Source organism: Tenrec ecaudatus, chromosome 1 (assembly GCF_050624435.1).
Source record: "Tenrec ecaudatus isolate mTenEca1 chromosome 1, mTenEca1.hap1, whole genome shotgun sequence".
Classification (NCBI taxonomy): Eukaryota; Metazoa; Chordata; class Mammalia; order Afrosoricida; family Tenrecidae; genus Tenrec; species Tenrec ecaudatus.
In genome coordinates this window covers 61,975,044-62,001,313 of record NC_134530.1, presented here as the reverse complement: position 1 = coordinate 62,001,313, position 26,270 = coordinate 61,975,044, and the positions used below count along the sequence as shown (strand labels likewise).

At 52.6% G+C, this 26,270-nt stretch overlaps 4 protein-coding genes across 7 annotated transcripts in view; 2 read left to right on the top strand and 2 right to left on the bottom strand.

Moving 5' to 3' along the window:
- MTF1 (metal regulatory transcription factor 1) overlaps positions 1-7,888 on the top strand; it is a 47,692-nt gene extending 39,804 nt beyond the window's left edge. The window contains exons 10-11 of one of the 2 annotated variants that reach the window (XM_075554080.1): positions 1,522-1,582; positions 2,601-7,888. In XM_075554080.1, the coding sequence (XP_075410195.1) occupies positions 1,522-1,582; positions 2,601-3,031 (492 nt within the window). In that variant the 3' untranslated portion in view covers positions 3,032-7,888. Of the gene's footprint in view, positions 1-1,518; positions 1,583-2,600 lie in introns of both variants that reach the window. The other variant, XM_075554075.1, reaches the window with a different exon arrangement.
- Positions 7,889-8,031: 143 nt separating this feature from the next.
- On the bottom strand, positions 8,032-9,670 carry C1H1orf122 (chromosome 1 C1orf122 homolog). 2 transcript variants are annotated; one of them, XM_075554117.1, is made up of 3 exons: positions 9,166-9,670; positions 8,742-8,943; positions 8,032-8,505 (listed from the first exon to the last, which is right to left on the bottom strand). In XM_075554117.1, the coding sequence occupies exons 2-3, from the start codon at positions 8,787-8,789 to the stop codon at positions 8,410-8,412; spliced, it is 144 nt and encodes a 47-aa protein (XP_075410232.1). In that variant the 5' UTR covers positions 8,790-8,943; positions 9,166-9,670; the 3' UTR covers positions 8,032-8,409. The 2 variants fall into 2 exon arrangements, with proteins under 2 accessions (XP_075410232.1, XP_075410229.1); XM_075554114.1 differs by lacking the exon at positions 9,166-9,670 and adding an exon at positions 9,033-9,155.
- Positions 9,205-13,372, top strand: YRDC (yrdC N6-threonylcarbamoyltransferase domain containing). Its single transcript, XM_075554105.1, has 5 exons — positions 9,205-9,683; positions 10,126-10,240; positions 10,351-10,470; positions 11,989-12,131; positions 12,330-13,372. Exons 1-5 carry the CDS (start codon positions 9,292-9,294, stop codon positions 12,400-12,402), a joined length of 843 nt encoding a protein of 280 aa, XP_075410220.1. The 5' UTR covers positions 9,205-9,291; the 3' UTR covers positions 12,403-13,372.
- Positions 13,355-18,878, bottom strand: MANEAL (mannosidase endo-alpha like). 2 transcript variants are annotated; one of them, XM_075554091.1, is made up of 4 exons: positions 18,315-18,878; positions 17,203-17,312; positions 16,359-16,435; positions 13,355-15,485 (listed from the first exon to the last, which is right to left on the bottom strand). In XM_075554091.1, the coding sequence occupies exons 1-4, from the start codon at positions 18,862-18,864 to the stop codon at positions 14,849-14,851; spliced, it is 1,374 nt and encodes a 457-aa protein (XP_075410206.1). In that variant the 5' UTR covers positions 18,865-18,878; the 3' UTR covers positions 13,355-14,848. The 2 variants fall into 2 exon arrangements, with proteins under 2 accessions (XP_075410206.1, XP_075410212.1); XM_075554097.1 differs by having other exon boundaries at positions 15,047-15,208.
- Between the last annotated feature and the right edge of the window lie 7,392 nt (positions 18,879-26,270).

The following is a 26,270-nucleotide window of genomic DNA, read 5'->3' as shown; positions in this document are numbered from 1 at the left end:
CCCATCTGGTGGCCCTGGGCTCCTTTTGTGGCTCGGATCTACTGGAGAGCCCTGCTGGCCCTGGGGCTTAGCCCTTGGGCTGCTCAGTGAAGGCTGGCTGTTCACAGAAACACAAAGCTCCCAGCCCTTGCGAAGATTTATAGGCGTTGACACCCTAATGAGGTGGCTCTGAGTCAGAATTGACTCCTTGGCATGGAGCAGTGTGTATGAGCCCTTCCTACGTCTTGGGCAGTGAGCTAGCTCAGCACTTTGCCTGCACCACCTCCTGTAATTCACAACTAAGTGAGGCAGGTGCAGTGTTGCCTCTGGAGAGCCAAGAGCCAGAGGGGAACGTGACTAGCCCGAGGCCACAGAGCTCCTCAGTGGCAAAGGTGCTGGGGCTACTGCACTGTGCGGACTCCCATCCGGAGGACATGCCATAGAGTGGCCACCGAGGGGGCGCCTTGAAGCACGCAGAGGAATTAGATGCTAACAGATGTGCTAGGTAAGAGGCTGTGTAGGCAGCGGGAGACAAACTGGAAAGGTGGTTAGAGCAAAAGAGTGAGAGGGCTTGTGTTCCAGGTGTGGAGTAGCAATCCTGGGGAGACAGTGGACTTCCCTTCTCGGAGGGCCAGAGCCTCGGGCCCTCTTATCAGCTACTTCTTTGTGTGCCTGGGGGAGCGGCCTGGCACCCACATGACGCCTGTTGCTGTAGTCGAGTGCTCCCGACTCCTCTCTCCTCGGTGTGGAGCAGCCTGGCCAAGCCCTTCCGCCCTCTCCCTCTCAGATCCACCCGAGAGCCACTTCCTGGGTGCTTTTCATTCCTCCAAGGGATCAAAGGAAAAGCACCTCTGAGATAGTAGCCATGTTACTGGGCAGTGCACTGCCCTGCTCACGGTGACTGTGGGCAGGATGGGGGAGGCCCGGTTTCCATGATGGCAGGTGTGTACTGAATGTTTATAGACTGTGTTCCACGCACCCAGTGCTCCTCAGACATAGCCTAACTTAACTCCCCCCAAAGGGCCCTCTGGAAGTTCGTGGGGTTCCACCCCAAGGGACAGGTGGGGAAGCCAAGGTTGCATGGCTCGCAGTGGGGGACAGCACCGGACAGGCCCCTGCGGCCTGGCCTGAGTGCAGCCTGCAGGGGGATCCCGAGGGCCAGCTCGACGGCTTCAGCCCCCACCCCCTAGGAGTATTGGTGGGGAGTTGTGGCAAGCCTGGCAGGGAAGCTGACCCTGGGCTCTCTCTGAGAAGACATTGCCGGGGAAAAGCCATTTCGGACGAGCTTCTAGGGGGCACAGAACGACTGGAACAGGCAGTGGGGAGGCTGCCAAGCAGTGAGTACAGAACTGGCCCCATTGTCAGCACTGAATGTCAAACAGGGCAGTGACCTCATGTCAGAGCTCGAACAAGACAGCATTCAGTGCAAACCTCCCTCCGCGCGGAGGTTTTCTGTCCTACTGGGCCCCTCGGCTTCATTCAGGGCTTGGGGATCTGTCACAGTTGAGGGGCCATACATGTTTTGTTTCTCTCCCCCAGCAGCAAGCACCTAAAGTTGAGAAGGTGTTCTTTACCACTGCCGTACCAGTAGCCAGTAGCACAGGTAAGTAATGGGGACCGCAGGGCCTGCGTTCAGCATCGCGTCTCTCCAGTCTTTAAACCCATCTTCATGAAGCCTCAGTTACATCTGCCACATCCCTTTGCGTACTCCGTAGAGTATCTCACAGGAAGGCTAGCAGGTCTTTCCCTTTCACAGACAGGCCTGTCCAAAGCAGCCAGAAGCCCCGAGTGGGTCACAGCTAGCGCCGAAGAGGGCAGTGTTCAGTTCACTGGCCTCTTTCTAATTGCAGTGCTGAAGAAATGCCAGCTGGCCCCAAGACTGAGCGTGGGGCCGGGCGATCCTTCTAGACAAACTGTCTCTTCGCCTGTTAAGAAACTAAGGCCTGGAGAGATTAAATGGCTCCCCCAGTTTCGACTTGTGGCTGTGCCCAAGTGCCAGTTCTGGGACCTCCTCACTCTCACCCCTTCCCTGTCTGGCAGTCCCTGGAATCCTGGGGAGACCTGGCAGCTGGCTGGTTTCAGAGTGCACCCTTGCACGACACACAGACACACAAAGAGGAGAGGATGCGCGTGCAGACATGCGCGTGCAGACATGCACGCACAGGAGGTTGGCTAGGCGAAAGGAGATGTGCTGACACCCACCATGTGTCCAAGAGCCCCCGGGCACTCACGGGGCCCTGGGAGTGTCCTACCCTAAGCACTGGCGGCTCACACCCACCAGCAGTATAGCGGAAGGCCTGCTGGTGGGTTTCAGTTTATTTGGGTTTTTATGTTTTTGGTAATGTGCCAGCCACCGGTGCTAGGAAGCTAAGCCAACCGTCCATGTGTCTGGGGCGAGAAGCCTGAACAACTCCTGGGCAGTGTTGAGAGTGTCTTTTCCAAGACAGCAGCAGGCTCCGGGTGTTTGTAGTGGGATGAGGACTGCTTCAGGGGAGAAGATAGGAAAGAGGTAGAGACACCGTTCTGTGGCACTCAGCCGTCCGAGTGTCTGCTCTTTGCCCTGCCCTCCTGCCCCTGGCCTGCAGCCGCTTGAAGAGCAGTCTCTCTCGCCTCTCTCGCAGGGAGCTCAGTACAGCAGATTGGCCTGAGTGTCCCGGTGATCATCATCAAACAAGAGGAGGCCTGTCAGTGTCAGTGTGCGTGCCGGGACTCTGCCAAGGAGCGGACTTCCAGCAGGAGGAAGGGCTGCGCGTCGCCCCCCCTGCCCGAGCCCAGCGCCCAGCCTCTTGAGGTGCCCAGCCTGCAGCTCCCCCCACAGACTTTCCCCGGCCCCCCAGCCTCCCTCCCGTCATCCTCCACTGTACCCTCTTCCCATGAGCAAAACAGACAAGCAGAGACCCGTTCAGACCCGCAAACGGATCCGCTAAGTGCCATGGATATGTCAGAGTTTCTGTCCCTCCAGAGCCTGAACACCTCGTCCAACCTGATCCCCATTGAAGCACTACTGCAGGGGGAGGAGGAGAGGGGTCTGAGCAGCAGCTTCTCCAAGTGAAGGGCCTGTGTGCGCTCACCCCGGGGAGAGGGCGAGCAGGAGGCACAGGTGCACCGCCTGCCATCGTGGGGTCAGTGATCTGAAGAATGAAGAAGCCTACCGTTTGACATTCAGACGTGTTTTCTTTATTCACATCCCAGGAGGATCCATCTAAGGAACTAATCTATGGGGAAAAACAAAACAAGCTAAGTTATAATGAACTCTTTGGCTGCACTGTATGTCACTTTTGCTTCTTGTCATGTGAACATGGAAATTAAGGTTACCCGTACGCATAAAAATTCTAAATGAAAGGGTGTGGCTTCCGTCAATGTGATCTTGCCCATTGCTTGCACTCGGCCTGTGGTGTGGGCTGCTGAGATCAGTATGCTGACTGTTGCTCCTCCCTGCGGGGCCTCCCTGCGGGTCTTTGGATCTGGGGCCAGGCCCTCCCTCTGGCAGAGAGGGTAGTCCGGTCAGTTGTGAGTTGGACAGGAACTGGGTGAGGTGGCTGTGTAGTTTGCGCTTGGCACTGTGGAGTCAGGGTGGATAGTGCAGGGCTCACCCCACAGCCAGCTGCAGCACATTGGGCCCTGGAAGTCTAGCCCGTAGACTCTGGCAGGGCCCCGGAGGCCAGTGGGGAGACTGCTCTCTGCCCCGGGGTATGTGCAGCTCTCCCCGCCCTCCCTGCTTACAGTCTTGGCCTTCTTGGTTCTTGCTCTCTCAGCTGCCAGGGCTTCCCACATCCAGTGAGTTTCCTTTGGGGGGACATCCCGATTTTGTCTTGGTGTGGACGTGGGGGGCTGGGCCAGGCCTGGTTAGTGGCTTGCCCTATCTTGAGGTGCATTTGCTTCCTGAGGACTGTGTGCTGATTTCAGGGAGTTTATGAAAGGTGGTACTGGCGGGCCGAGTGTCGGGATCCCGTGTCTATCTAGGTTTGTGAGGTCCCTCCCCGCCCCAGCCCTCACCTGTGTGGGGTTCGCATGCAGCCTGCCACAGAACAAACCTGGATGTGGTCTGCTCCTCTAAGGCCTACAGCTTCTAAACAAAAACAAGCAAACTACACCTCCCCCCCCCAAAAAAAAAAAACAACGATGATCTTCTACTCAGGGTAAAACAAAAAAATTCCCCATCCACCAAAAAGCCTGAAGGGTTGCAATAAGTTCTCATTTGGGATGTTTTATTGGGTTGTGTTGGGGTGGGGGTGGGGTGGATGTTTGGGTTTTTCCCCTGACTTCTGTATAGAATTCTCCCCATCTGTCTGTCTTTGGCTTCAAGTCATTGCCTCTTAAAATATGAACTGCACTCCTTAAACGGAAGGCTTCCCACAAGTGGCTTGGCTAGTGTCTTGAGAGTTTCCACAAGAACCCACCTCCCGAGAGCGGCCACCAGGATTGCTTTTCAGAGGCAGCTGCTCTCTCTCCTGCAGAGAGCAAGCCTTATTTTGCTGGCCTTTCCCACTCCCTATTGGGAAGCCATCAGACTGGCCCCCCTCCTAGCCTCTGAGCCATTACTCAGGGACTGTCGAGGTGGTGCTCAGAGCAGCTTGCTGACCTTGGAGCCATAGGCCCTGTCTTTAACCGGCATGTTCAAGGATGGACCTGGAGCAGAGGGCCGGGCCGGGGTGGGAATGCTGTTAACTGCCGCAAGGAGCAATGGGCCGAGCCCTCACACCTGTTTTTCTTCCCAGCAGTCCAGTCAGGAGCAGTGGTTTTCTTTGGGTCTTCTGCACTCCCCTCCCGTAAAGGCTGGGGAGTCTGGTGACCTCAGGGGAAGCTAGGGAGGCAGGAGGAATCTTACCTTGTCAACAGTGGCTTGAGGCAGGACCTTTGCTGTTTTCGCTACAGCGGTAAGGAGGGCTGTAGTGACCTCTCCACAGAACAGCTGGGGCCACGTGTGGTTCTGGTTCCCTGGGAGCTGAGGTGGGCAGGAGCCCAGAGAAGGCGATTGAAGCGGTCAGTGGTTTCAATTATTGCCTAATGCTTATGTTGGGCCCTGCCCAGATCAATGGCTTGTGGCTCTTGAAAGATGGAGGGTGATAAGGAAACATGGTGAAACTGTGTTTATTCTAGTTGGAGAAATGGAAGGATCTGCCTTCTGAAGATGGCTCTAGATTAGAAGTCGGGGGAGCACTATCAGCTCCCATTAGCTTTTGGAAAAAATCAGGAAATGTGCTTACACTATCCATGAGTGGTTGTCAGGGGTAGGCTTTCCCACCCAGTAACTTCCCTTTGTCTGCAACCTTGGACCTTGGGGTGGGCCGAGGAGAAGAGAGCGCCCCTGGCTAAGCTGGTGCCAGAAAGAGAAGGTGGGTTCCCGAATCCCAGTGACCCTCACATGCAGCTGAGCGCGCAGAGGCGGAGCCACCTTTTCTTTCCACAGTAACCTTAACCACTTCCACCTGGCCAGTGTCTGTTTCTGGCCAGATAGACTGCCTCTTTCAAGGCAGTGGTCAACACCAGGGCTCAGAGTTCGCAGGCTTAGGAAGGTGGTAGCGGACTGATTGGCACTGCCCAGCTGCCTTAGTGAACATCCCTCCCCAGGCAGTGAGGAAGTGGGGTGTTGGGGAAAGTGGTCTGACCTTTCCTGGTGGAATCTTGCTTCTTCACCACCCATCTCATGGGGGCATCTCTAGTTTAGTGATAGGAGTTGGGGTCATTTATAGAATTCCATTCCCACTCCACTTTGGGAAGGAGATGATAGAAAGGCCAAGATGGACCTTAAGGTGTGAACAGCTCTCTGGGTATAAGACAAGAGGCTCAGTAGATGGGAGAGTCTAGGCAATGGATTGAGGGGGGGAACATGGCAGGGGCTGGGTGGGTTTTCCTGAGAGACTTTGTGTAATGCTGAATGTGTCCAGAGAGACAAGTTTGCAGAACCTCATGTTGGTATATTAAGAAATAATTAAAAAGCACTTTAGGTTATTTTATCTTTAACCCAATTGCTGCAATTTCTTTTATGTATATATACATATATATACATACATACATATGTATGTATATATATATACACTTTCCACAAAGTTTTATTTTTTGCTCAGAATAAAAAGTAAAATTGAGGCGTGAAAAGAAAAGCACTTACCTGGTGCAATATGTGTAGCTTGCCAGTTGTTGTCCCAGGTGGCCCTGGCCTGGCCACTGTTTGAACTCGTGATCTACCCTGTACTCTGAGGCGGTCTATAGGGAAACACTATTATATTATGCATTCTCTGAAACTGCTCATCTATGCAAGCGTGCCCCTGGGCCCCACAGGCGCCCCTTCAGGCTCTCGGAAGAACTGCTGTGGCCTGTTTCCTTCTGCCCACTGTAGAGGCCCTTCTCATCAGGTCTTCTGGTTCCTTGCCAGCTTTCCCTGCTTCACCATAACCAAGTGTCGCCTGAAAGGGAGGAGCAGCTTGTTCCTAGGCAGAAGCCTGGCACCTTCTAGACTTTTTTCTACCTGTTATGGCCAGTGCCCTTATTCTTAGAGACAGCTCCAGAGTGTCTGAAACCATCCATTTCTGCAACTGCAACCATATTGCTGAAGAGTTTACAATTTTTCCATACCACCAATCAGAAATATGTTTGTTCTTTTTTTGGGGGGGTGCATCATGAGCCATTTCCATGACTGTTCCCAAACTGCCTGTTGGCTCCTTCAGCAAAAAGCCTCCGACCTTCATTAAATCCAGAAAACAAAAGCTGTTAGTAATCCGTTTTTCACCTTTCTCCCTTCTTGCCCACCCCCTCCCACGCCTCCCCAGATTTTATCTCACATTCTCGCGCTAATAGAGAAGTTTAAAAATACACTTCAGCCAATATTATGCAAATAAGTCTTGTAACACAGGAAAATTTCCATTCTTGAATAATTGGAGCAGGGGAGGCAGCACAATGGAATCATCCATATTTCTGATTGGTCCAGTAGCCTGCTTCCTCTTGGTGTGTTTTTTGCAGGGGAAGGGGGTGGGGGCAAGAAGGACGGGGTCCTGTGTTCTCATGCCCTTTGGGGAAGTGGATAGATCAGTCTGGGCATTTTCTTCTGTTTGAGGGCTTCTCAGTCTTGCACTGAAAATGCAAATTAAACTGGATCTTTGTGTTAACGTGTACATAGTACAAGATTTTCTACTGGAAGCGTGGTTTAAAAAACCACACTGCCCCTTTGGCAGTGTGCTGCTGGGCCAAAAATCGGGTGATAATGTTGTGTCACTTTCTCAGCTCAATGCAGTTTCTACTCTTTTTCTTATGGGAAAACAATTTTTCATAAAACCTTTTTTCACCAAAACCCAGGGGTGTATTTTGCAGTATCCTTTAGTGGTGCCAAGCCGGAGGCTGCTTTTGCCCTTCTGTGTTCTCAGGCCTCATTGGAAGGTTCTGGTTGGCTCAAGAGTCCTCATCCTTTGTTGTGTTTGAGAATGTAGGGGCTCCAAGATGGCTGTTCCCTTTCCCTCTGAACTCTTACTCGCCCGTTTGGGGAAGCTGGCTAGACAAGAGATATTGGCAGAGGTCTTCTGGCCAGGAAAGGCAAGAGCCTTCTTTTGGGACACTCACTAGCCCATTGGGCGATGGTCTAGGTTACAGTTTTTTTAAATCCCAACTATGTTCATTTGGATTATGTAATAATAGCTTATCAAATTAATTTAAGTGTGAAACATGGGAACAAGAGACTTCCACTGAGCGATATGAAAACGTTCCAGGTTCAGTACTTCCAAAGGAAGAAACCTTCAACCCTCCCCACCCCCAAAAAGTCAATATGAATTTGTATTTTTGAAGAATGTGAAATAATGGTGTTTGCTTAATTGCTCCTTTTGTAAAAACTTAATATTGTACTTTAAAATATCTGCTAAGAATTGAAAATTTAACTTTTTGGAATTGAAAAAAAGCAATATTAAATACTAATGAGATCGTAATTAAATGCTTATTTAAATCTGGTCGTTATCTGTGGCATTCCTTCCCAGCCCGGCCCAAGGTTGGCAATTTTCAGCCTTTTCCCCGCCCCAGCCATCAGTCTTGGAAGAGCGGGTAGGAAGGAAAAAAATCGGCCACCAAGAGTCTGTCTGTAGGATTCCTTTTAATAAAGGCTCTGCTGAAGGTGTGTTGTGGGGCTAGGTGCCCCCAAAGCATGAAATGGACATGTAACACCACCAAGTCCCCCAAAGCAGACCAGATCATGCCAGCGAGCACTGCTGGCCTGCCCAAAGTCAGGCAATCACACTGGGTGTTGTTGGCGACCTTTCAAAGCACAAAACCGCTTTCAGCCAGGATGAAGTGGGAGTGAACAGAGCTGCAAGCAGAGCTCTGCCACCCCAAGCTGCCAGCCAAGTACCAGCCACGCCAGGGAAGCTGGGCCCTTTTATTGATGGGCCTTTTTCAGAGTCCACCTCCAGCCGCGGAGAGGGAGAGAAGTCTGGGTGCCCGCCTCGGGCACGGTCAGTGCTCCGCAGCTCCATCGCCAGCATCCTTGGGAAAGCCAGCTCTGGCGGAGAAAGCCGGCTGGGGCTGTGCTCCCGGTTTGGCTGCGGCATTCTGGTTGGAAAGAAAGGGAGAGAGTAAGGCTGGGAGCTAGAGCCTTGGATAACGCCCTGCATTTTGCACTTGGATAGCGCTGAACTTTTTCACATCCTCTCTGGCCTGTAAAAGGCTGGGGGTAGGGCGGCGGAGACGTTCTTCCACCCTCCAGGGAGGGCCAGAGCTCAGCAAGTTCAGCCCGTCGGCCGACACCCCCACCCCCACCCCTCACCCAGCCCGAAGTGGGCACTGACCCCGCCACCAGGCGGCTCCGGGCGCCGGCGGCCCAGCTGCCGCAGCATCTCCTCACAGGCGGCGATGGTGTCCAGGAGCTGCCGCTGCCGCTGCTCCACCGCGTCCAGCAGCTGCTGGGCGCGCTCGTCCCGGGGCGGCTGCGGGGGTGGCCTCCCGCCGAGCCCCAGCCCCGCCTTCCCACGGTCCACGCCGGCAGCCTCCCTGCCCCGGAGAGACGAAGACAGTCAGGGCCCGCGCTTGCGCGGGGTCCGACCCCTCCCCCGCCCCTTCCCCGTCGGGCCCCCTCTCACCCCCTTGACCACTCCGAGCCGGGACCCCATTCCATCTCCGCCTGCGCGGCCCGACCACCGCCCCCCTTTCGGCCGACCCCCTCCCCAGCGTTGAGCTAGTGCTCCGCCAAGCTGCGCCCCGCCCCGTCCCCACCGGTCTCCTTCAATCCTCTTGGGGGTCGCGGTCCCTTTAAGGTGCCCGGCGCGGAGGCGGGGCCGAGTCTCCAGGGCCGGAAGTTCACTGGACGCGTCACTTCCTCCCGGAAGCAGGCCTGGGCGGATGTCTTTGGCTGGTCCGTGCAGGGGGTTGATGGCCGCTGTGGCTGCCAGTTTGGGGTTGAGTGAGGGGCCGGCGGGCTCCGCCCGGAGCGGCCGTCTCCTTCGTCCCCCGAGCGCCGGTCCCGTGGCGCCGGGGGCGCGGCTGCTGCGACTCCCAGGGAGCGGGGCCGTGCGGGCTGCGAGCCCCGAGCGCGCCGGCTGGACCGAGGCGCTGCGGGCCGCCGTGGCCGAGCTGCGCGCCGGCGCCGTGGTGGCCGTCCCCACCGACACGCTGTACGGCCTGGCCTGCTCGGCGAGTTGCTCGGCGGCCCTGCAAGATGTGTACCGCCTCAAGGGCCGCAGCGAGGTGAAGCCGCTGGCCGTCTGCCTGAGCCGCGTGGCCGACGTCTACAGGTGAGGCCGCCCGGCCCCGGCCCCTCTGAGGGCGGCACCGCGGGAGGGGCTTCCGGTGACAGGCTTGGGAGACTGAGGCGGAGAGAGCGGGAGGGGCTTGTCCAAGCTCACCCAGGAATCCGGAACTGGAAATATGTATCGAATATTTCAGCGTATGCCAGGCCCAGAACTGGAGGCTGGGGCCCTGTGCTCTCGGCCGAGGAGGAGAATCTCATGATAAGAAAAGACGCTGGCCTGGTAACTTTAACAGGGAACGCCTTGGGAGAGATTAAGGCAGGGAACATGATGTGCAACTGGGGCAGCCCCGGAGATAGGAGGCAGGGGATTTCCAAATTGTGGGGTGCCCCTCAAGAGGTCCCTAGCTTTTGCTCAGTTGGTCAGGTGATACTGGGAAACAAGCCAAAGCCCCTTCCTCAGGCGCTTACCCTTTGTTCGTGTCTAGGTACTGCCACGTGAGGGTCCCTGAGGGGCTACTAAAAGACCTTTTGCCAGGACCAGTCACCCTCGTGATGGAACGCTCGGAGGGGCTCAACAAGGACCTGAACCCCTTCACTCCTGTGAGTCAAGTTTACTGTGGGTGTGCTCAGACTCGGGGCCACTTCACACCCATGGGGACCTCCACCCTTCCCAGCTTTTCTGACGGCCCCTTTCCTCTCTTCCCTCACAGCTTGTGGGCATCAGGATCCCTGACCACGCCTTCATGAAGGACTTGGCCCAGGTCTTTGGGGGCCCTCTTGCACTCACCAGTGCCAACCTCAGTTCCCAGCCCAGTTCTCTGAATGTCGAGGTGAGAGTTAGCCAAACCCCATCTCCTCTGAACCAACGCACTGTTAGCAATTTTGGTCCCAGGGTAGAAATCTTCCCAGTTGGCAGTCGGGTAGAGGTTAGGGAAACCCAAAATTAAAGATTCTCACCAAGGTTGTGTACAGTTTGAGAGTGGGGGGTGGGAGTGGATCTGTATCTGTACGTTCTCTGTTTTTATACTGTTCCTGGGTGGTGTAAACCAAAAGAGTGGAGATGTGAATTCACTCAGGCTCCTCAGAAGAAAGGTCTGGCAGTCCCTTGAAAAACAGCTGTCGAAAACCCCACATACATACGTGCGGAGCGCAGGTCTGCTCTCACACACCTCGGGTCTCCAGGTAGTCTGGATGGCAACTGTCTGTTGCATTTAAGTCTTCATGAAGGGCGGGGGGATTATCATATAATTTGTTTCATTCCTTGCCACATTTGGGGGGTGGGGGTGGCAGGTGTCAACAGTTACTGAATAGAAAGTTGTGACAATTGAGTACGGTAGGGCTCCTCGAGTTTAAATCACTTATTCCATGTGATGTAGCCCCTAAGAAGTAAGCCCAGATTTTCCCCTCCGAATTTATGACTGCTATCATCTCTGCCACAAGCCAGGTTGAAGAAAGGATTTTTTTCCAGGTACCTGGCTCAAAATAATTGAGGACACTAGAGAGTTGAATTACTTTTTTTTTTTTTAACTTAAGGGTGGGACACAAAAAGAAGATGAGGGTTCTCAAGCCCAGACCTAGGAGGTGATCCCAGAGGCCTTGGAAGATGAGCGCTCAGTGATCCACTTTCATATGCAGCAGGTTTTCCTTGGCCCCGGTGGCTGTGCCCAAGGGTATGGGTTCTCAGCTTTTCAGAGCACAGTAGCTAGTTTTTATTATTCTCCCATGCCAAATTGTCAGGCCCAGAACTGGCACTGCTGTATCTTCATTTGGGAGGGAGGCGCCAGGGGGGTGTGCACGCGCCAACTGAGAACTCCAGTACCATCCAGTCTGGTTGGAAGTGTCCTTCCCACACCCACAAGGCTTGCTTGCCGCCCCAGAGTTCCACGGAGGTGCAGGGTCAGAGGGCTGTGGCCAGGAGGACCCAGCATGATAGGGAGCCCACCTCCATTGTTTGAGAGATGCAGCTGAAGTAACTTTCCCAAGGTCACACAGATCTGAGGAAAGCTCAGGGCTAGCGTTCCCCTTCACTGATTGCAGCCATGTCCTCCCCCACTGAAGCAGTCTGACTCACAGTGACACTGTGGAGCAAGGACTCCCACAGGCTTTTTTTCCCCTAGGTCATCAGCTTTGTGGGAGCAAATGTCCTCTCCCCCATTGCACCCCCCCAGAGCTCCTTCAGGCTCTAGGAAGGTGGTAGTGGGGGGGGGGGGTGACAGCAGGGAATGTCTTCTGTTCAGAGAACAATGTGGCCTCTCATACCTCCAGGGCCTCCGTCTTAGCAACCCTGCGTGTAGTATAATGTCATTACAGATCTCAGGGGTCCTATCTCTGGCTTCTCCTCTCCTCAGGAGTTCCAAGATCTTTGGCCGCAGTTGTCCCTGGTCATTGACGGGGGACCACTTGGAGATGGCCAGAGCCCAGAATACCGCCTCGGCTCCACGGTGGTCGACTTGTCTGTGCCTGGGAAGTTTGGTATCATCCGTCCAGGCTGGTGAGTAGAGAACAAGCCTGGATTCGGTGGGGGTCGTCACGGGGGGCCACCAAGTGGGTGCCAGGGGACTAAATCTGCTGGGTTCTGCTGGCTTTTTCGTGATCTAAAAGGCCTTCCCCAAGGGTTGGATGAACAGAGCCTGTTAAGACCAGTGAGTTTGAGAAGGCAGATCCTAACTTTTCTCCGTTTCCTCTTCAGTGCCTTGGAAAGTACCACGGCTCTCCTCCAACAGAAGTACGGGCTGCTCCCCTCCGCTGAACCCTGCTCGTGAGACTTGGGAAGAGGGAGGCCCAAGGGTAGCTGTGGACACTGTGTGTCTGTCCACTGGTGGCTGGCAAGGCCTCGTTTGCAGAGGCCACTAGAACTACAGCACTAGCCTCACCGCTTCAAGCGGGATTTGTGTTGAACACTATCAACCAGACTCCGGAAGTTACTGGATTAGCTTTACGAAAGAAGAGATGAATATATTTATTATCTTCAGTCACATATTTCAGTCAAAACTGGAAAATAAAGATTTAAAACGTATATAGGGAGACATTTTTTGTCCTGGTTTTTTCTTTTAAAAAAAAAAGATTTAAATAGAATTTGAAATGTAGTGAGCGCTGCCTCCTTGGTGGGCGGTAGTTTCTGAAGGACCAAGCCAGCTAGGAGGTGTTGGTGCTGTTTACAAGTCCCAGGGACCAAAGCCATGGAGTTGGGCTCCTGAAACTGGAAACCAGGCTAAGATGAAGTTGGAGCACCAGGTCAAACCTGGTTCCTTGGAAAGGGGGAAGGAAGTAGCACTCCAACTTCCCGGGTTGCCCACCACAGGGTCACACTTTTAGTCCAGTGGTCTGCTCAGTTGGGGCGGGGATAGTGGAATTCAAATGAAAGAATATTGAAAATCAAATTTCTGCCATTTTCAGCCAATGAAGATTTTTTTGTTTGTTTTTCCTTCTTATCCATGGTTTATTGTGCCTTGTAAATGGAGCCCTGGTGGTGCAGTGCTGACCAAGATGCAGTCAGGAAGAATGTAGGTCCACTGGTAATGCACTGGCCAGGCTTGAGTCTTTCAAGGGTCACCACGTCCGGATCAACCCTTGTGGCAGCAAGTTTGATAGGGGTTTGTACCTGTTACGCTTTATTAATTTATCAATCCAGCATTTTACTCAACAGCTGTTTACCTACACACGTATACTATGTGTCAAACATTGTTGGGCATTTAATATAAAACAACACTGCTGTTAAACATTGTAAATTTATTTTTTTCTTTCAAATTTTCCCCTTAGAGTGGAATGACTGGGTCAAGGTGTATGAAAGGCTTTATGGCTCTGGATATACAGATCAGACTTCAGATCTACTGAGTCAGGTTACATTGTTGCTCCACCGCCCTGTCTCCATAATTTTTATATTTCAAATTTGTGTGTGTGTGTATGTGTGTAAAATGAAGCCTCAGTGTGGAGACCTCAGCAACTTACTCGGGTCAGCATCCAGCCCTTTCACTCCTCCATGTCTTCAGCTCATCTACATGCCGCCCAGCCAAGCCTGCCCTCCATCCAGGTCATTGTGAGTGACCCAGCGGGACCTGCTGCCCCACAACCACCAGGGTCTGCTCCCCATTCCTCTGTGCCCAGTTACCAGAATTGGAATTCCATTTTGAGTCCACAGACTTCTGAGTGCAATGCACATATATATTCAGGTAGGTCTAAGAATGTGGCCAGGCTATCGGAGGGGCTCCATTACAGTAGCCTATTAGTTTATTTGTAGTTAAATACTGGTTGTTATATATTCCCTCTAGTAGTCTTGTTTGAACTAGTAATTAAGCAAACCCATTCTTCATAGCCCATCCTACACCTCAGTTCCTGGGAGACACGACAGGTGCTTCAGCGTCACATTAATACCAGACCACAGTAGCAGGAAATGACTCAAGGGAGTGGTGGCCAGAGGAAGAGGACAGCTGTCTTCCGGGGAGTGGAGCCTCCAGAGCATGGAGGCGTTTTCTCAGAGCACTAGGTAAAACTGAGAAGCCTCCAGCTATACTCAGGCATGGCTACAAGACCACATCTAATGGGGCAAAGCTGACTGCTGTGAGCTTGAGCCCAGGAACTGCCCCGTGGCCAAATTCCTCCCCACTCCCGCTTGCCCCCAGCACCTAGCACACAGCAAGGACCTTGGTCAGGTGTTGAATGTGCGAGGCCCTGTGTTTTCCTTTTCTGACCAATGGGTTCAGGGACCTACGGGGAGGGTCCTACACCTAGAACTTCCCTCTCAGGAACTCTCAAGTACTGTGGGGCTTCAAAACATTCTTGGGGCAATGAAAAAATGATGGGATCTTTCCATGAACTCTTTGAAGCCCCTTTAATATGGTTCCCTAACTTAGGAAGGAGGTCTGAAGGGATCAGGGTGGCAGAGGAGAACAGGATGCCTGCTAGCCCAGAGCCCTGACAGCCTTGCAGGCGGGCCCACTGGTGGCATGGTTACCCTTTACAGCACCTGCCTCTGCAGAGTTCAGAGCTAGAAGCATTCTGTTGAAAGGCCTTCCCTGACTCAGAGCCGGGTCCTGGGCTCATAAGTTCAGTTACCTCGTAGCCTCTGCTGCCATTGCCCTTCCAGACCACTGCTGTTTCTCCCTCCTGTCACTGCAGAACTGCAGGCAACTTGCCTGAGGGACAGGCGAGCGAGTGCCTGTCCCTTCTCCACTGAGCCCTACCCTGTGGCCTCCAGCCCTACCAGGCCTTTCACATCAACCATTGCTCCTTCTCCTCGATGAAGTGCTCTGCCCAGCGGCGGGTCAGCTCCAGGTAGAGGCTGGGCTGGTGCGGCAGGTAGTCCAGATAGAGGCGAGTTGGTGTCTTCTTGGGAACAGCCTTCTCGATCTGCGTGCCTTCGTGCCACTCGTTGAAAGAGGTGATGGACACAATCTCGGGCCTGACCGTCAGGGCCGCCTGCAGGGCCGTCTCATAGTACTTGCCGTTGACCCTGTTCCGAGTATTGTGGTTGTTCCAGGGCCGGATGCTAGTATCGATGTAGCCGGGCCCCACACTGGGAATGAACATGAGGTTGTTGGAATCACAAAAGTTCTTCACAGCTTTCCAGTTCTGATGGGAGGAGCCAAAGGAGAAGCCGTTGGAGGCAAAGTAGGTGTACATGCCATCAAAGCCAGCGGCCAGGATGTCGTGGGTGTGCCCCTCCTCCACCAGCAGCGCTATGAAGACCCCATCGTAGGGGGTGTTGCGTATTGAGTGGGACCCACTTGGTGTCAGGAGATGGGCCCAGGCCTCAGGGGACGTCAAATACGAGTCGTAGATATAAAAGAGGGGAAGACTTTTGCCCATGCTGTTCTTATAGCGATAAAATGCGCCATGGGAACCATACCTGCAGAGCAGGAGGAAGAAGAGCCTGAGTTGGCTGTAGCAGAGCACCAGCTGCAAGTGAGCTCACTACTACTGATGCGCCTCTGGAGTCAGACTCTCTGTCTCTCATCAAGAACTTGTTTCCTCTCCTCATCTCCCAGACTTGTCCTTCATCCACATGCCACTTACCTTAGGCGAAGCTAGCCCCATCTTATACCTGGGTTGCTGCAATGGCTGCTTCACTGGTCTCCTGCCTCCCCACACCAAATTCTCTTATGAATGTGAATCAAAGCAGACTGCTCCTTACTGTGACCTAGAAAGTCTGGCCTACCTGGTCTGGCCCTGGAGCTACGTTGGCCTATCTACTCCATGGTCACACCAACCTCTTTCTACCTCTTTCCTGCCTGCGCCCCCCCCCCCCCCCCCCGCATTTCTGCAGAGATGGCTCTTCATCTCAAACATTACATTTTCCCTATTTAGTTACTGTGAACACTGCTATACTCTCAACACACACTAGAATGTCAACTCTGCCTAATCAGAAACTTTGTTACCAGCTTCTGTGTAACTGGAGCTTATGTCAGTCTCTGGAAGAGTCTCAAGTGTTTGTTTTTGAGTGGGTGATATGTGCCAGGTACTGGGCAAACCACTTTCCACCTAGGTTAACTCATGTAACAAGACTCAAAGGTTAAGAGCCTTCCCTCTGGACACAGGTTGGAAGCTGCAGAACTGGAATTTAAACCCAGCTGCTTGGTGCCCAGCCCAGCACTCCCATTGGAAGACAGCTGCTAAGGAACAAACAGCTGCTCTCTCCTGACTCTTGACCCACCCCTCCAAACCTATCTCCACCCTCAACTTTGATTCCTACCGAGATCCCAGCCCCCTGAAGCCATCTTACGTGTCAATGATGTACTTGATGTTGTCGTGTAGCGTGATGTCATCCCGGCCCTTGTAGGGCTGGATGTGGAAGGCAACCTGTCACAAACAGAAGGGTTACCAGTCAGGAGTTAAACCTTTCCCGGGGCCCACATTCTTGATGGGCTGAAACCACCAGTTTATGAGGCTCTGGCCATGACTTGGTTAAGAACCGGCAATCAGATGGGAGCCAGTGGAGAAAGCAGCCCTGGCCTTTAAGATGTTTGCACACCTCCCACAGCAGAACATCTGGAAATCACACCAATGGGCTGTTGCAAGATGGCAGACAGGGTGCCAACTCCAGGAGATGAGCACTAGAGCAGCCTCAGAAGGGTGCCCAGAGGGACATGTGCTGGGCTAACTAAGCATGCCGGTGACAAGCTCAGGAGAAGGCGTGGGCATCTCTTTGCTAGAGAGCATGGTGGCTTACCTGATTGGTTTTTCGGGAGACATACCTCACACCGTCCTCTTGAAAGAGTTCACCTGCCAAGAGCACATATGCCCTATTCCTTGAGGCCGCACTGCCTCCCAGCTGTGTGTACAAGCTGGAGTTCGGCTTGCACGCCTCTTTGACTCCGGCACCAATCTCCAACCTGCCATCTGTCATTCATTAGTAGAGATGATGTTTGCTCTCTCATTGGCCTACACTTGGTTTCCCTGTTTTGTTGGTGCTCAACCTAAGTGCCACAGGTACCCTTGATTCGGACCCTTGCCAATGCCACCCTTGCTAGGTACTTGCCACTTCTGGGCACCAGCCAAAAACTAGTGCAGAAGCGCTAACCGTGTGCAGAGGGGTGGCCATCCAGAGCAGGGGCCTGGAGACTCACCTGGATGTTGTACTCATGGGCAGAGTCCAGAATGGCAGGCACCAGGTCATCTGAGGGTTCCCCGTTATCATCGGCCATGCCAGGTGGGTACCAAGACAGGACCAGGACGCCTGTGCACAACACAGAGACCCCAGAGGTGCCCCTTAACAGATCATTCTCCCCTCTAGCACACACCCAAACGCATGTTTCTGAAAGACCAGGGGCAGATTGCAGAGCCACGTGCTTGGAGCTGTCCACACCAAGGTGCTGAAGCGCAGCTGCTGCAAGGGCAGCACAGGCCGCGAAGGAGCCGGCTCTCGAGTGTGTTCGAAGAACAAAGGGAAGCAGGTGGACTGGCACACCCACCTAGAAGGCACAGACCTAGCCCTGAGGAGAGTGGGCACCCCTGAGGTTCCGTGGGGGAGAGAGGCTGAATAGAAGTCATTCTTTCTGTCTCTCCTAGGACTAACACGTTTGAAGGCTGCCGCTCTAGGCTGTAAAGCCCGGAGGCATTTTCAACCCTGCCTCTTGCAGTCTGGTTGGTTGGTTGGTTACAAACCTCCAGAAAACAGTAAGGTACTACCAAATGCTGCAGGAATCTGGCAAATTTTGAAACAAGTGAGCCTCCCAAAGCTAGCAACGGAGGTTCCCAGGGCCCCGTTTACCAGCAGGGCACTTGAAAAGCTCCTGGGCCCATGCACTGCAAACAGAGCAGGGCCCGTCATGCGCTACGTGTGGCCAGCAAACGTAGGAAGGGCTGCTGCCCTGGCCTTACCTGGCATGAGGGCAGAGACCGCCCCAGGCCTCACTGGCCCTTCCAAACCTACAAGCCCACCCTACAGGAAGGCTGCCTTCAGTGCGCAGACAGCTCTGGGGCAAACTGTACTGGTCCTCCCGGCGCCGCTCTGCCGATGGAAGGACCTGGAGTTGTGGGGGCGTCAGAAGGACCGAGGTGGGCAGGGTCTGAAGGCGGGAGAGTGGGGATGGTGCCCAGTGGGTGGCTTACAACGAGGGTGGAAAGGAAGGCATAAGCCACCTGGTTACGAAGGGAGTCGGGTCAAAGGACTGATGCGAGCTGGGGCGTGGGAATGTCGACCGGCGAGGGGGCTGGGTCGTCGGGACCGGGAACTCACCTATGGCGGCTTCCTTGAGCTGGGTCATGTGCTCCCGCAGCACTTCGGGGTCCCGGGAGCTGTAGGGCCCCAGCTGCGGGTAGAAGCTGGAGCCCAAATCGTCGGGAGGGATGTGGCGGCCCCGCGGGTAGCTGGCTGAGATCTTGGGGTCCCAGTGCGGAACCATGACGTGGTCCCAGTGAATGTAGTGGCCCTCGCGCCCCGGGCTCCCGTACCACGAGTAGTAAAAGGCGTGCAGGTCCGAGTAGACCCGCAGACTCGGCCCCGGGGCGGGCTCGGCCTCCGCAGGGGCCGGCTCCGGGGGGCTGCCGGGGCCCGCGGTGCGGGGCGCGGGCGGCGGGGGCGGCGGCGCGGCGGGGGCGGCCGGGGCGCGGGCGGCGGGCGCGGGAGGCCCCTCCGGGCGCCGCTCAAAGGGCGCCAGCTCCAGGCCGGGGCCCTGCGCCGGGAGTCCGTCTGGAGCCTTGAGCGTGCGCAAGCCCATGAGGGTGCCGAAGGCGAAAAGCAGCACCAGGAAGAGCGCGATGCAGGCGCGGCGCCGCCGCCGGGCCATGGCGACCCCGGCGGTCTCCGCGGCCCGCCCGGCTACCTCCGCACGCGCCGCGCCATGGTCGCCCGCCCGCCCGGCTCGAGCGCGCCGCGGAGCCCGCGCGTGGCCCAGGGAGACGGCGCGGCGGGGCGGGCGGGGCGGCCGCGCGGCGGGGCGGGGGCGGGGCGGGGGCGGGCCTCTCCCCCGCAGTGCGGGCGGGCCCGGCACACAGAGGAGGCGGGCGGCGCAGACCAAGCGGCCGCGAGCGCAGGGGGGCGCGAAAGAAGTGGAGACTCTGTGCCAAGCTGGGCTGCACGTCTCGGGGCCAGAGGCGCTTGTGCCTAAATCACATTTCGTCGCGCGCCGAGGGATGTCCCGTTTCGGGCGCGGGCACGGGGCGGGGCCAGTGGGGACAAAGGGAGCAGATGAGAAGGTCCGGGCGGCCGTGCGGGAGAGGGAGGGGACAGAGGCCGGCCGGGAGGAGGGGGCGTGTCTCTGCTTGCCCCGTCCAATGGGCTCCTTCCCTTTGATTTCCGCCCCACCCCCTGACTGACGGTTCGAACCGCCGGTCCACGCATCCCTGGACCACCCGCGGGGCCCTGGCCGGGCTCCCGCCGCCCCCGCTCGTCCCCGCCCGTACGCAGCCCGTGGAAAGGGGAATCCTCGCGGTCCGACGCCACTGTCGCGAGGCCGTGACCTGGACAACGCTGGGCTCTTCTCGCCCGGTGGCCGGCGGGCCTTCCCTCTGTGGACAAACTCCCGGGCCGGGCCGGGGCCGGGCCGGCGTGGGAGAAAAGGACCCAGTTGTGTGAAGCGCCCGCCCGGCGCTCGGCTGCGCGCCCCTCGTCGTCGCCGTCGTTCTGTCTGGACTGCGAGCCCAGCGGCAGCCCCAGGACTGGCCTTTTCCGACATCCGCACTTGTGCGAACACTGCCTGGGGTGGTGCCTCACGCGCAGTTTTCCACGGAAATGTATTGAGTGGCAGCTCTGCATTGTTCACGATTTCGTTCATTCAGGACATAGTGTGGCCTTCTGCGTCTTCTCTGGTCTGTGATGATGGTTTCCTTGTTTCTTCAACGAGATGCAGTGTGTAAAGCAGAGCTTTGTATAAATGAGTAAGCACCCAGGTTTTTAAAAAGATAAATGAATTACTAGGAACCCAGAAATGGGAGGAACAAAGTTGGGAAATCGAGAATTCATAGTTCATTGGTTGCCCGACGTAGTGGTTACCACTTGGGTGGCTACCCGGTTAACAATGTGTAACCACCAGCCGCTCCTCGGGAGAAAGACAAGGCTATCCAGTCCCACAAAGATTCAGTCTCTGGAAATGGCGGTCACTGGGCCTTGGGGGGGAACCTTGGCTTAGTGGGCATCCAATGAAAGGAGCCCAGAATCACCAGGTGGTTAGTCCCTCAATTCTCCCCTTGCACGATTATGACAGGGTTTAATCTGAGAGGCGAGGATCTGCACTTGTCAGAAATGATACAAGAGTTATTCCCAAAAAAAGGAGCTGATGCCGGGGGCTTAAGTGGAGAGCAAGTGTTTTGAGAATGATGAGGACAACGAATGTACAAATGTGCTTGACACGATGGATGGATTGTGATAAGAGTTCTATGAACCCCTAATAAAATGATTTTAAAAAGAAAATGTTCCCTTAGCACCAACCCCCATGCTCATTGTGAAATTGAGCTCAATCAATTAAGAAATCGACCTGTGCAAAGCAGCAACTCACGGATTTCAGCTGGACGTTGGACTATACTCACATAAACTCCTCTGATTAGCAATACCTTAAATATGATGTCACCAATGCAATTGCTTTATCCCCTAGGGGGATGATTGACATTGTTTTCCTTGGGTTTTGTTTGTGTGTGCTTTTGTTGTTGCTCTTGTTGGTTATTGTTTTGGTCATAATATGACCACCAAAGTAAACCAGCGTCCTTCATAACCCCAGGAACAAGTTCAAGCAATCTGGGCTCTCACTTAATTCTAGCCCCAATCCAGAAACAGTTAGTTCGTATAACTTGGCCCTGCTCTATACTTGCCTTCGTGAAGAGATCACTGAAGATAAGGGTGTTACAGCAACATGTGATGAAGAAAGCTGATGTGCCAAGGTATCCATTGGAATTATGTCTAGGCTCAACCTGTGGGTCGCGACCCCTTTGGGGTCCAATGACCAAGACCATCGGAAAACACATAAATATTTCACAATATATAATTACATATTGTTTTGTGATTAATCACTATGCTTTAATTATGTTTACATATGTTCAATATATAAAAAATACATGTCTATCAGATATTTATATGATGATTCATAACAGTAAAATTATAGTGATGAAGTAGCAATGAAAATAATTTTATGGTTGGGGGTCACCAGAACATGAGGAACTGTATTAAAGGGTCACAGCATGAGGAAGGTTGAGAACCACTGGTCTAGGGTCTTAAAGGCTTGTATTCAAACAAGGAACCATCTCAGTGTGGTGTCAAACAAGTCCACACACAGGAAACACACCAGCCTGTGTGATCCAAAGATGATGTTAACAAAATCAAAATATGAAGGAAAAAGTATCAGAGCTTAAATTGTGAACATTCGATTTGTAGGAGGCTATGGCGGACAGTGGGAGCCCCCAAATCCATCTGCAGAGTACCCAGTTAAATGAAGCCTCTGGCAGATCCCCTCTGACCACAAGTGAGAGACTCGAACAGCTCAACTACCAGACAGATGTTTGTAAACCTGATGATGGTGGATGGAAGCATGGTCTAATATGATTCTTGATTAACTGACCTCCCTCTGGACCCGGTCTGAATTTGCTCTAGGCTCAAATATTTCTCTCTTGTTCCATAGCAGGAGTTTCTTCTCTGGCTTTCTAAGTATTGATCGTGGTCTTCTTTCCTTTCTTACTTGTTATTTTTCTCTTAGCCTTTACAGTGTTAATTTTCTTCCGTATGTTTCCTTTTGTTTTTGTTTTTTACTGTTTCTGTTGGGTTTCCCAGTTTAGGAAGCACAGAAGGAGTGGGTACATTGAGGTGATAACTGATGCAATAGTTTATCAGGAACGGGGGCGGAGGGGAATTGGGAAGCAATCAATGAATGCGGGAACATTAGAACTGATTATGACGATGTATATCCAACTCTTTTAAAAGTAACTTAGAATGGAAGTATGATAGGCGAATATTTTATCAAGAAAAGGATTTTTTTTTAAAGAAGAGAATCCCAACTTGGCCTGCGGTTCTGGGGTGAAGGAGGAGGAGTGGTTGCTCGGGGGCGTTGAGTGCGTGTTAATGGTGGTGGAAGTTTGGAGGGGGATGTCACTAAGGTCGCCGCACAACACGAGGCGCGTAAGCAGTGGCACTGAGCTACACCTGTGCACGTTGTTGAAGGAGAGAACGCTGTGCGTGCGTCTATTTCCCCCACAATTGAAAAATGTATTTACAAATGGCAATGAGTACAAGGAAGAAGATCATTTTCAAAAACTGATTGTGGTAATGATGGTACAACTCTTCTTGATGTGATTGAACTATTGAATTTTATGATACGTGGAAGAAGTGCCAATAATACTGTTATAAATCAAAATAAATGAAGTTGTCTTTAAAAAGTTACAGTCTCAGAAGCCCACAGGGGGCAATTCTACCCTGTCCTGTAGGGGTGCTGTGAGTCAGAATCAATGGCGGTGAGTGTGGTACTAAGTATGAATGAAGGAGGACACTTTCAGTCCCAAGTAGTACACACCTGACGATTCAAACTGACTTCAGCGGCAGCAAATGCATTGTCTCACAAAGCACGACAGCCCATGGCAGGCAGAGGGGCTGGGTTCCCTAGGTCAACAGTCCCATGTCACTGCTCTGCTCACGCGATCATTGGCTTCAGCCTCACATGACACACCCAGAGCAACCTGCCTTCTTTCTCATTCAACAAGCAACAGCAAGGCGGAGTTTCCTTTCCCAGAGTTCGAGTATCCTCTTGAATCTCATTGGCCTAATTGGGCTTAGGCCCATTCATCTCAAATCATTTGTTGCCAAGGGAAGTGGAATTACCAAAATGACATTAGATTAACTTAGGTCAAATGTTGGGGAGAATGCCCTAATGAGTCCCATGGACTGAGATGACTCTGGGGTCCATGAGAGTGAGAAGAGAATTCTCAGGAGCACCGGCATTTGGAGTTGGGAAGAGGAGGGCAAGCCTAGGAAGGTGTGTTAGTCTGGGTAGACTAGAGAAACAAATTCATGGACACACACACACACATATGTGTATAAGAAAGAGATTTTTTTATCATTTTATTAGGGGCTCATACAACTCTTATCACAATCCATACATACATCAATTGTGTAAAACATATTTGTACATTCATTGCCCTCATCATTCTAAAAACATTTGCTCTCCACTTAAGCCCCTGGCATCAGCTACTCATTTTTCCCCTCCCTCCCCGTGCCCACCTCCTTCATGAACCCTTGATAATTTGTAAATTATTATTTTGTCATATCTTGCCCTGTCGGATGTCTCCCATCACCCACTTTTCTGTTGTCCATCCCCCAGGGAGGAGGTCACATGTAGATCCTTGTAATCAGTTCCACCTTTCCCCCTACCCTCCCTCTACCCTCCCAGTATCGCCACTCACACCACTGGTCCTGAAGGGATCATCCACCCTGGATTCCCTGCATTTCCAGTTCCTATATGTACCAGTGTCCATCCTCTGGTCCAGCAAAATTTTTAAGGTAGAATTGGGATTATGATAGTGGGAGAGGAGGAAGCATTTAGGAACCAGAGGAAAGTTGTTTGTTTCATCATTGCTACATCACACCCTGACTGGCTCCTCTGCTCCCCAAGAACCTTCTGTAAGGGGATGTCCAGTGGCCTACAAATGGGCTTTGGGTCTCCACTCTGCACTCCCAGCTTCATTCACAATGCTAAGATTTTTTGTTCTGATGATGCCTAATACCTGATCCCTTCGACACCTCGTGATTGCACAGGCTGATGTGCTTCTTCCATGTGGACTTCGTTGCTTCTGAACTAGATGGCCGCTTGTTTACCTTCAAGCCTTTAAGACCCCAGATGCTATATCTTTTGATAGCCGGGCACCATCAGTTTTTTTTTCACCACATTTGCTTATTCATCTGCTTTGTCTTCAGCGGTTGTGTTGGGAAGGTGAGCATCGCAGAATGACAATTTAATCGAAGGAAGTTTTCTTGCATTGAGGGAGTACTTAAGTGTCACAATGTCCTTCTGCTACCTTAATACTAAACCTATAAATATATGCACATAGATCTATTTCCCCATCCTCAAATATAAATATATTTGCATATGTACATGCCTTTATTTAGACCTCTATAAATGCCCTTTGCCTCCTAGCTCTTTCCTCTATTTCCTTTGACTTTCCTCTTGTCCCACTATCATGCTCAGCCTTCATTTGGGTTACAGTAATTCCTCTTGGTTACATTACCCTTGATCACACCCTAGCACGCCTCCTACACCCTCCTCACCACCGATTTGGATCACTTGTTGTTCCCTTCTCCTGAGTTTTTTAACAACACTTCCTTTCCCCCCACCTCCCCCTCTCCCATGTCCCCTGGGAACTGTTGGTCTGTTGTTTTCTCCTCCAGTTTGTTCATCCAGCCTATCTTATTTAGACAGACCTGCAGAGATAATAACGTGCACAAAAACAATACAGAGCAAAACCAAGCAACAACAGAAAAGAAAACAACAACAAACAAACCAATGACAAAAACCCCCACAAAATACAAGAAAGAAAAGCTTGTAGTTATTTCAAGGACTGTTTGTTGGCCTTTAGAAGTGTTTTCCAGTACAGTCTGTTGGGGCACCACGCCCTGGCCCTAAAGTCCACATTCAGCTTTACCTGGGGACCTCACTGCTCCGTTCCCTTGCTGTTCTGTTGCACACCCTTAGTTTTTGCCTCAGTGTACCAGGACCATATGGGGCGCAATTCCCATGCTGTGTCTCCGGTGTTGTCCCATGTAGAGCTATGGGTCAGTGAGGGACACCATGTCTCATAATCGTGCCGGTCATGTGGTCCTCTCTGTCAACTGGCTTCTCTAATCAGGAACATTTTCCTCAAGGTCTGGTGGGCCAGAATGTGCCCACTAGTCTCTCCTCCTCCCCCTTTATCTGCTCCCGTGTGCTCTGATCAGATATGTCCCTCTCCCAGAGCTGCAGATTCAGTGCTGTCCTCTGAAATAAATTCTTCTGCAGGGAGGGGCAGGTGTCCACGTAGTAGTTTAGATTTGGGCTGGCTCCTCAGACCTCTCCATTGGTTCCCTACTCCACACCGGCATGTTGCGTTCACATCTTGGAGCACTGGGTTGAAGCCTGGTCCCTCTTTCCCTGTGGAGACACAAACAATACCTCCCCTTGGGTGGGTTAGTGCCCTGTGCCCCCGCTACCCATTTCTTTATTATTATTTTTTCCTTTCCCCACCTCCTTTTTAGTTGTCTACCATGTGTATCCCTACATTTGGTCTTGTCCCTGCCATATTACCTGGTCCTCATCCCAGGAGTGTTCGTATACAGTAGCTTTTTCCCTATGCCCCTTTTGCATTTTTTTTTAAGGCTTACCTCAGTAGACTAATGTTGTACTTGTCCTTTTGTGCTTGGCTTACTTTGCTTAGCATGATTTCCTCCAGTTCTTCCCATGTAGTGATGTGCTTCATGCGTTCATCACTGCTTTTTAGCGATGCGTAGTACTCCATTGTATGTATGTACCGCAGCTTTTTATCCACTTGTCAGTTGATGGAAATTTGGGTTGTTTCCAGCTCCTTGCAATTGTGAACTGTGCCGCAGTGAACATTGGAGCACAGATGTCTGGCCTTGGTTTGTTTCTTGCTTCTTCTGGGTATATGCCCAGTAGGGGGATTGCTGGGTCGTATGGTAACTTGATTTCCATCTGTTTTAGATATCGCCAGATCAATTTCCATAGTGGCTGTACATACTTACAGTCCCACCAGCAATGGATGAGAGTTCTTGTCTCCCCACAGCCCCTCCAGCACTTGTTGCTTTCTGATTTTTGAATTGGGCTACCTTTGAGGGTGTTAGGTAGTACCTCATTGTTGTTTTAATTTGCATTTCTCTTATGGCTGAAGATCGGGAACATTTTCTCATATGTTTGTTGGCCGTTCAGATTTCTGCCCCTGTGAAACTTCTGTTCAGGTCCTTTGCTCACTGCCTCTTTTTGGAAGCTCGCAGAATATTGTAGATTTTAGTAATAAGGTCTTTGTCTGATGTGTCATTGCTAAAGATGTTTTCCAAGTCCCTGGACTCTCTTATTACACTCTTGGTGAATTCTTTCGATGTACACAAGTGTTTTATCTTCAGTATATCCCATTTGTCAATTTGTGCCTCCTCTGTGTGTGTGTGTCCTTCCCTATTTCTGATAGCCTGTGTATTCCCTGTGCCAAAGTTCTCAAGTTGGTCCCAATTCCC